The 10,401-nt window shown below is 41.7% G+C and overlaps 1 protein-coding gene across 1 annotated transcript; it reads left to right on the top strand.

Annotated features, from left to right (window-relative positions):
• The first annotated feature begins 326 nt into the window (after positions 1-326).
• LOC117271200 (trace amine-associated receptor 1-like) lies at positions 327-1,181 on the top strand. The gene has a single exon (XM_033649333.2). The coding sequence runs from the start codon at positions 327-329 to the stop codon at positions 1,179-1,181; it is 855 nt and encodes a 284-aa protein (XP_033505224.2).
• The last annotated feature ends 9,220 nt before the right edge of the window (positions 1,182-10,401 follow it).

Genomic DNA, 10,401 nt, shown 5'->3' with positions numbered 1-10,401 from the left:
TGCTGCTCAGCAGCACAGAGGCTGAGGAGCCCCATCAGTACAGATGCACAACCAGGATTAGTAGGCATGGTGTGTAAAACTAATAGAGAATACTAAAATCAACTGAGAATCTAAATACAGAAAACTGAAAGCGATGTGTCATATAGTTTTAAAGCATGTTCTTGCACATGTTACCTTGGTAATACAATAATTTATGCATGGAAACCACATTCTTTCCCAACAGGTCTGATGATCTCTGTAATGAATCTACAAATGTATCTGGCATAACAGCAGTCATAACTTCATATGTATTATGTGTTTTCGTTAGCTGTTTATCATTTCTTATAATGTGTGGAAACCTTCTGGTAATAATCTCTATCATATACTTCAAACAGCTCCACACTCCTACAAACTACCTCATCCTCTCTCTGGCTGTGGCTGACCTGCTTGTTGGTGTTGTAGTTTTGCCTTTTAGCACACTACTGGCTGTAAGCTCATGTTGGCATCTTGAAGGTTTGCTCTGTAAGGTCCGACGCTGCTTTGATATATTTCTGTGCTCATCTTCTATTTTTAATTTGTGCTCTATTTCTGTTGATAGATATTATGCAGTGTGTCAGCCTCTGAGGTACAGAACTAAAATAAATGTCCATGTTATTGTGATCATGATCCTAGTGAGCTGGACTGTTTCTGCACTAATTGGAATTGGTGTCACAATACGGGGACTGAATGAAAAACAATCTAACAAGTGTCCTTTATTTCAATATTCAAATTTAGTAAGTTTAGCAATGGTAACTGGTTTTACCTTTTATCTTTCAAGTATCATTATGTTCACTATCTACTTAAAGATTTTGATAGTGGCACAGAGACAGGTACGCAGCATCCAGAACACAACCTGTCAGACCACAAAGTCTGGAGCAACCATCAGTAAGATGGAGAGAAAGGCCACCAAAACTCTGGCTATTGTTATGGGAGTTTTTCTCATCTGTTGGACTCCTTTCTTTCTTTCTTTCACCTTTAATCCCATGACTGATTACACAATACCAGCCTCTGTGATTGCATCATTTAAATGGCTTGGATGGTCAAATTCAATGCTCAATCCATTTGTCTATGGTTTCTTTTACACCTGGTTTCGCACATCTTTCAGAATGATAATTTCTGGGAAAATATTTCAAGGTGATTTTACTAAGTCTAAGCTCGTTTGACTCATTATTAACTTTTTGACATTTCACTAATGATGTAATTTGAGATTTAGCATCTCTTTCCCACTATATGGCAAATATTTCCATCAAAGTTATCACTGTCTTAGATATACAGTATATGTACATATAGTTCAGTGTGCAGATGTATTCTGTGTGAATGTCTGTAAATAAATTTAGGATCCACAATCTCATTTTGTCTTATTTACTGTTTGCATTAAGTAACACTGCATCTCTATTTTGAATACAGGAGTGCAACTCAGTTTTTAATGACTTTTACTTCACTTCACTTTACTTGGGCCCTTGCTATAGCACATACAGCTTTAAACTAACTGTAAGAAATTGAGTGGTGAAAAGATCTCTCCTTTACAGTTGTTTTAGTCAGTGCCTTTATCATTTTGTTTTGTCTGCAGATGATAAGGAAATTAAGAAACAGATAGATGGTTCATCGTTTAAAATGATTTTTAATAAGCAGGGTCGTGCAAAGTACATTTACAGTAAGATCTAAATCAGTAACATTAGCAGTTAGATGCGCATTGCTCACAACACTGTGAAGAGGGATGACTTCTTGGTTTAATTGTTTCATTCTACGTGCGAGGCAGAAGTTTAAAGTTGTTGACATAGTCTTTGTTTATCCTGTTAATTTATTCATGAAAAGAAGATACCACACTTATGGATGTATACTTAAACATCTTTAACATCCTTTATCATGCAAGCGCATACACTTTAATATTATATCATCTTATCTTTATAGTTATGGCCATTTTCTGTATCCACAGTGCAGTATATGTATGGTAACATTGAATTATCAGTGGAAAAGTGAAAGTAAAAGTAACATAACTTGTGTAAAAACTGTACTCAGGTAAAAGCAGGTCAGTTAAAATGTAGTCTGGGTAAATGTTACCGCGTTACATTATTAAATAGAAGAGGGGGTGAAAAGGAAAAAATTTATATGATAGACCTATTGAATTAAAAAACACAGTGAGGCTACAAAATATAGTGCATTAACATGTCAACATATGTACATATTCACACAGAGCCTATATGTCCAAACCAACAATAACTGTAGTTTTATAACTAGGTTCGGGAACAAAGATCACACCTCAAACACATCCCATTTCTTGGCCTCACCAGCTCCTCCATTGCATCTGCCCCACAAACTCTCTCCAACTTCAGATCGATCCTCTCCTCCATCCACGAGGGCCAAGAATTGTGGTCCCCATCGGTCGCCTCCTCCATGCAACAGCATTCTCCACATCAGAATCCAAACGGGACATCAGAGACCAGACAGCGGACTGTCTCCAACGCGTCCCAAAAGGAAAAGGTATTCCCTTCAACTGCAGCCACAAGCCGGGTTCCAATTCCACGCCGCTCCATTAAACGCCATGCCTACATAACTTCTAGCAGTCTACAGATCCTTGCCAGACACATCCATGCTAGGATTGCCGCCCTTGATGTCACAGAGCCTCCACCCCCTTGAGGGCAGCAGCCAGTATCACAAGCTCTCACTAACAGGGAGCCAGGTTGTATAGTTTCAAGTTTTAAATTACTTATTGTTGGGAATAGAATGATGTTATGTGTTTTACTATAAGTTGTGTTTCACTATATAAGTTTTAGATGTGTGAACAATGAGAATACTGAGATGATTTCAGCTGATCTGAATGTGTTTGCTTTGCAGAAGTGGAGAAGTACAGGAGAGGAAGAGACATGAAGTCTGAGGAGCACATACCGCAATGCTTAGATAATTAGTTTCATATATGGTAAAAAGAATAGAAAGTGATATACAGATAGTAAGGTACAGCACGTGTAGGGAGTTGTGTTGTTCTCTTGTCTTTCAAAACAGGAACCACGCCCCCACCGCCAGTGGGAAGGAGTCAGATTAACACGAGGCAGGGGCGTGGTGTGGTGAAGGAGGAAGTGGAACTGCCAATGAGAAGAGGACGACGCCTTGCGTGCACAATGACACTCTGTTACGCTCAAATATACTGGGTCAGGGAAAGGACAGGAGGTCAGACTTCGTGAACTGACACACCTTTGTTGTTCGTCAGGGACGTGAAGTTGAGACCCAGAGCTCTGTAATTTTATTCCTTTACTGCTTAATAAACTACATTAACTGAGACCGAATATCTTCTCCTATTGCTTCATTAAAGAACACACAGGACTGAGCTCACACATAGCACATTAGAGAGTAGGATGAGACTCTTAGTCCAACATTATCTACCTTATTTTTCACGGAAACACGGAGGCAAAACAGAACGCAACCAGCTTCCGTTTTTTTGTGCGACACTTCCGGTCCAGCACTCTTGACCACTGTGTAAATGGGAATCGCCTTGTTGTTTACCTTGTTGAGTGTATATATATATATATATATATATATATATATATATACGTATATCACATTTTTCACGTCACTATATCACCATTTAGACTAATCTGATGTTTGTAAAGTCTATAAACACAATGATCGAACAAACGTTACTATTTCTGTGTGCACGTTTTGTTTGTAAATAATAACATGGTTATCATAGATTAGCTGGGCTAACCGTTAACTGTTAGCTGTTAGCAGTGTCTGTAACTCAATAACTCAATAAACGGTCCGTGAAAAAAATATTTTTTCCAGCGGATGTCTTAGTTACAACATGATTGAGCTAACTGGAGTAGTTTCATGTCGTATCCGACAATGGGAGGCTTTTAACGGATGACGTCCTGATGTTAGCTTTGCTGCTAGTGTTAGCTGTCCCTGTCAGCTGCAGTCACGGATGCTTTCTAGACATCGTGATTTCCCAGAACTGAATAAATACCACACATAGCAACACAAAACTGCTTTGCTAGCTCAATCATGTTGTAACAGCTGGATGGTTGATGCGTACATGCTGATTCGGGTGCTATCAGAGCCGATCCGCGCATCATTATGGCTTAATAATCAACTCAGTCAATAAAAACAACCTGTCCTGTGTTAGGAGTGTATGTCGCTGACAGAAAGAAAGCAAGAAAGAAAGAAAGAAAGAAAGAAAAGGAGATAGAAAAGCAGCATACACCTCACATATTTATTTCTCATGCACACGTTTGGCTGGCATGCAGAAGCACCATCTGTGTGTCTGTGTGTCGAGGATGCGAGCCGCAGCTTCAGCTGCTCAGGTAGAGAGGCTTAGCCCGGTGTGTTTTTTCGCTGATTCGGTTCTGCAGGTTCTCTGCTGGTACACTGGAGATGGGGATCACGCAGTTTGTCTCACTCGGGATAGATTGTGCTTTTTTGGTTCATAGTTTTTGATTGACTTGCTATTTATTTGCGTTTAGAGGGAATAAATTTATTTTATAATGGAAACGTGGGCACAGTTATCTATATAAAATACACAGACTAAAATTTAGCTTGAACCGTTAGCTCCGGTAAGGGAAAGCATGAGGGAAAGCGGCTGACCGGAAGTCACGCACAAAAAAACGGAAGTTGATCAGTATTTACTTCCATGTTTGAAAATATGGTGGATTGTCACATACAATTAGGGGAAACCATTATTGTTTGTTTGTTTGGCAAACAATAATCTCAAATCTCAGGTTCCTTCTACCAATGCTCATTTAATAAGTATTAAGGGAAATCTCTCAAGTAGCCATTGCCCATTTAATTTGTACAAAAGGAACCACACAAGTAAAACAAGCTAACAAACAAACAATAACCCTATGGGCTCTAGTTTTGCAGACAGGGCGAGGCGGGGGCGCAGAGCACCTGCGTTTCGCCAACTGGGTGTGGCCAGGTGGATTTTGCAAGTTTGGCACACCGTGCACGCTGGCGCAGCTACTCGTCTGTCCCACCTCCGTCCCTCCTACCTGCGCAAGTTGGAAAGAGGGAGGAGAGAAGGCGTGGAGTGGGTTTTACACACATCACACCAATCAAATGAGCCCCTCTCCTCGCCCTTAAATGCGCCGCGCGAAAGCGTAATGAGAGTTTACTCAATTCGCCATGGCAGAAGAAAGCAGTAGCGTCAGACAGCCAAACTCCTCCCAGGAGGAAACTGTTGTTTTGGTCTGGGAGATCCAAGCTCGCAGTGTTCGAATATATGGAACTGCGAGCAGACCTCCATGGGCTGATTTTACAAAGGTAGCCTGGGAGGAGGTCACCACAATTGTAAATCAATGTTGCGTTTCTCTCGTGCGTGCGCTCTCTCTTTCTCTCTCGCAGTCTCACTCTGTTTCTTTTCTTTTGACTTTTCTAAGATGACAGATGCTGAATATATACTCCCTATCTGATGCTGTGGCTGTTTGTGGTTGGCTGAGGGATGTGAACTCATTAGTTTGCAGCTGTGTTAATCAAATCAGGTTGGGTTTCCATAACGCGTGCCAAACGTGCCAAACGGTGGCAATCCCCTTTGATCTGACATCAGATGTGACGGGACAGTTGATATAGAGATACATTTATGTGCTGATTGCAGATAGTTGCATTGAATAGTGGTTTTTGGGGTATTTATTGCATTGCTAATGTGCCTGATATTCTGGAAACCTGCCTGTGAGGTTTTGGTGACGTGTGCGCACTGTCTGCCAGTCAGCCAAACTTCGGCTTACACCGGCTGCGCTCCGCCTGCGCTGACAGTAGACCTGGTTTCAGCTGGCGAGCTTTTAGCGCACCTTCGGCGAAGCCTTTTGGCACGAAACTGTGACTGCGCCAAGCTGGATCTGTCGACACCTCCCCCTGCTGCGCTGCCACACCCATCTCAGCGCACCTCAGTCTGCCAAACTACCAAACTGAGCGCGCCTCGGGTTGCACTGCTCGAAACTAGCTCTGTGCGGGGTTCGCCACTCTGCGCCACCCTGCGCTGCACTGGGAAACTAGAGGCCTATGTGTTACTTTCTCAGATCATTCCATACTGACTTAACCATCTCCAACACTGTGAAGAAGGATGACTTGCTGTGGCTGTGGAGATGGTTCCCAGCCTGAAATACCTCGGGGTTCACCTCTCCAACACCCTCATCTGGCGTGACAACACCTGCAGCATCATCAGAAAGGTTCATAAACACCTGTACTTCTTGAGGAAGCTGAAGAGGGCAGGACTGAACTCCAATATCCTCAGCTCCTTCGATGCGGTGGAGAGCACACTGACTTCCTGCATCACAGTGTGGTATTGCAGCTGCACAGTGACAGAGAAGCAGGCACGGCAGAAGGTGGTAAAGTCTGCACAGAGAACCATCGGTTGCAGCTTACCAGCCCTCTCGGACATCTACACCAGCTGATGCAGAGACAGAGCAACCTGCATCATGAGAGACCACCCACCCTGCACATGGACTGTTTTCCCCCCTCCCCTCAGGCAGGAGGCTGTGCAGCATCTGGGCAAGGACAGCCAGGCTGGACAACAGCTTTTTCCCGGATGCTGTGAGACTATTGAACTGTTCCACATTGCCGCGCCTCTGAATTACAGACTGCACTTTTTAAAAGACTGTACTTTAAAGTGGAGTTGAAGCACTGAACAATATGACTGTGGTTCGTTAGATTTTTACCTTAGGCAAGATATGACAATCAAACTTGATATTCACCCAGATTTGCTATAAAAACTAGATGTATTTCACTTTTTTGCCAGTAGGGTGCAGCCATCTTTAAACAAGCTAGTTAGTGACGTCACACGAATGGTTCGGCTCTGTCGTTCTCTGTTCGCCGGTAGGAGTTAGTGAAGTGGTTGGCAAAATGGATGTTGGTAGAGAAAGCAAAGGAGACGACGAAAGGAGAACCCGAGGAGGATCGTTTTGTATTGCCCCTGGGTGTTCAAATGAGTTTTATCGACTTAAAGAAGGTGGTAAACTGGTCCATTTTCACGTCCTTCCCGTGAGGAGACCACAAGTGATGCTCCGCTGGCTGTCTGTTTTGAAACGCGACAGTCCACCTGTCGCACCTGGACTAAGAGTTTGCAGTGACCACTTTCTGCCATCAGATTATGTGGAGGAGGGAGGCTTCGATGAGTCCGGAAGATTTGTACGTCGGCCCACAAATCGGCTGAAGCCAGATTCCGTGCCATCAGTGTTTTCCATCACTGTTAATTTAGCCGGTACAATGTAGGGGAAACGGACAGACCACTACATATGGACACTACGGAGTCTGTTCTCCGCCGCAGGGAAAGGGCGCAAAAACGCGCAAGCCAGGCAGAAGAGCGAGAGGTAGTGTTGCTGTAAATATAGCCTATAATATTGTAGCGTCCGCCAGGACATGTGGAAGGATGACGAGGTTATTCGGCAAACCACCGTTTATTACTCAACAGTACAGGTTACTGTTGGCCGTAACCACGCCGAACAACTACACCAAACAAGGAGTTAACTGTAACTTTAGCTCAAACCATACACTGCTGCTCTCTCCTCCAGCTCGCTTCCAAAACACACAAGCATGCACAATCACACAGCCCTCATCCCCGTCACACTCGCACCCCGCCCCCCTACCTACACTCATTCAATCCCAAACATGCCATTAACTCACAGAACATTGACATTACAACAGAACATTCACTGCAGGGTCGCTACAATATTGATAATCAAAGTTACACTTGTGAAATTAAATGAATCTACAGCACAGCACAACAATAGCATAGAATGCCAAATCAGCTGCCGCTGACAAGTGGGTATTTAAAAATGGCTGATCGCTCGCTGTCCAGAAACAATACAATGTTACGGACATGTAGCTAACAGAGAATGACTACTCCATTGTTTCAACCGCAAATTACCTTGCTAACTAGTCAGAAGTCCAGTGTTGTGGCAGAGCTCCTAGTAAACAACCATTCTCGTGACGTAAGCGCCGGCGAAAACACTATGGTCCAAATACAGCAAAAAGACGTATTAATTAGTGGATTTTCTCAATAATGGCTTACAGTTAGAATGTCGTTTTTGTTGTGGTACATCTAACTAAGTCATTAATGTGAAAAATGTGTGTCTATTTTGCTATTTCATCTCCACTTTAAGCTGTTGCACTTTTCTGTATGCTGCTACTGCCACAATGCTGCTAAACTTGCTTATTTATTTATTTATTTACTGATACTGACTTAATGTGTTTTTATTTATCTTTTTTATAGCTCTTAGGTTATCATTTATTACTATTTATTTATTTTTAATCATAGTACTGAGACCTGAGTACTGTATTTCGTACTAGCTATCAAGCTATCTGTAATGATCTCTATGATGATCCTAAACACACCCTCAGCCCACCTTACTAGCCAGCGTCAGCTCCCCTTTGCCTTTCTAGACGTTACGTCACGTTCATTCGCAGTTTCACCATGCATTGTATCCATAAAATGATAATAATAATGATAATAATAAAGAAAATTTTCTCCTTTACCCACAACTACTTATTCGGAACCAGCTTTCAATTAATCTAGCCTCTGGCAGTTGAGAATCGTGTTTTTAACATTAAAGCACATAAATCTATTCTACTAGACCACAATGTTACATATTTATATCAGTATGACCCTGAAAAAAAGCATAATAGGTCTCCTTTCAATCAATCAATCAATCAATCAATCAATCAAACTTTATTTATATAGCAAATTTTCATACAATAAATTGTAACACAAAGTGCTTTACAGAATAAAAGGACAAATGCCACAGAATTGAGTTTGCCTTTAAAAATATCCACACTCTCTGCTGCCCTCAGATCCTCTGGCAGGCTATTCCACAGACGTGGGCCGTAATAAGAAAAGGGCGCCTCACCGTGGGTTTTAGTTCTAACTTCTGGAATAATTAACAGTCTACTACCAGAGGACCTGAGGGTCCTAGAGGGCTGATTGGTTAAAAGCAAATCAGATAAATAAGAAGGACCAAGACCATTAAGAACTTTAAAAACTAATAAAAAAATCTTAAAATCAATTCTGAAGGGAGAATAATTTCCAGTTGCAAAATGTTCTAAAAATCAACCCAGCAGCTCTATTTGTGCTACTAATGTGACGGGAAAATTTGCTTTGTGTAGAGTATGAGCACACCATTGTTGGGATTCACTGGACCACAGATGATATGTCATATGTGCAGATTTAATATGGGAAGGCATCCCATCTTAATACAGTGTCCTAAAATGGCTGCTGTTGTGTCCTTTGTTCTTCAAAACAAAGCACAGCCATTTGGCAGTCATCTCTTACAGGACGCCTTACTTGTCACACCCCAGGGAGAGTCCTGATTGGGCACTACTGTCCCAGTGGCATGTGACCCCATGATGTCACCGGGACAACTGGCCGTCCTTCAAGGACTGGTAACATAACAACTGGATATGGCATTTTTACAGTTGTACAGGCTAGGCAAAACTGTAACATGTATTGATTTGTTGTTTTTAGTTTTATTGTTGTGATCTCTTTGTAGTCAGATTATTGGGTTGTTGGCTGGACTGGCTTTAACTTTGTCAATTGTGATTTAATATTGTTTTCATTGAGTTATTGTTGTGATTGTTTGTAGTTAGATTACTGGTTAGTTGGTTTCACCGAAGCTAAGTTGATTTCAGTTTGCTAAAGCTTTGCACAGACAAAGGCTTACATGCAACAAATCATCCTCTTTACTAATCCAAACCCTTTGGCTTTCAACATGACTATTCTTTGAGAGGAAACTTGAAGTTCCCACTGCTTTTCTTTGTTCCATTGTCTGACTGATCATGTGGCCAGGTAGACCTCTCACTGACCTCTGAGATCATCTTTGATTCCACCATCTTTGATCAGGCCAATCAATTAGTAGGCTATCACAGCAAAATCGCCAGTGTTAAATTAACTCTGAGAGTGTTGAATTTAACACTAGAAAAGTGTATATATGCGTCAACTATTTTAAGTGTTAAATTAACACTTTTTAAAGTGTTAATGTTTTTACACTCACCTAGAGTTATTTCAACACTGTGAGGAGTTGAAAATTAACACTGGCTAACACCTAAGTAGTGTTGATAGTACTCTACACTTGTGTCCGTGTTAGAAACTCAACACTACCAGACTACACTTGACTCTAATAAACATTAATGGGTGTAACAATTGACTGAAGTGAAAGTGTAGAATAATTAACTAGAGGGTGTAGATTATAGACCACAAATGCCCCCTCTACAGCCAATGGCCCTAAACTGAACCCACCATCCCACACATCTTAATTACAAAAAAAATACAAGACAACTTGCTCAGAAATAATTCTCTATAAGGCACCACACATTAACCACACATTTACCAACAGTGAACTGCATGGATTGTTGTCATACATAGTTGCAGTATGGGACAATGTACATTTGGTCATCAGTCTCATAGGA

The sequence above is a fragment of the Epinephelus lanceolatus genome, chromosome 13, assembly GCF_041903045.1.
Source record: "Epinephelus lanceolatus isolate andai-2023 chromosome 13, ASM4190304v1, whole genome shotgun sequence".
NCBI lineage: Eukaryota > Metazoa > Chordata > Actinopteri > Perciformes > Serranidae > Epinephelus > Epinephelus lanceolatus.
Note: the sequence above shows the minus strand (reverse complement) of the source record. Positions and strands in the feature narration are given on the sequence as shown.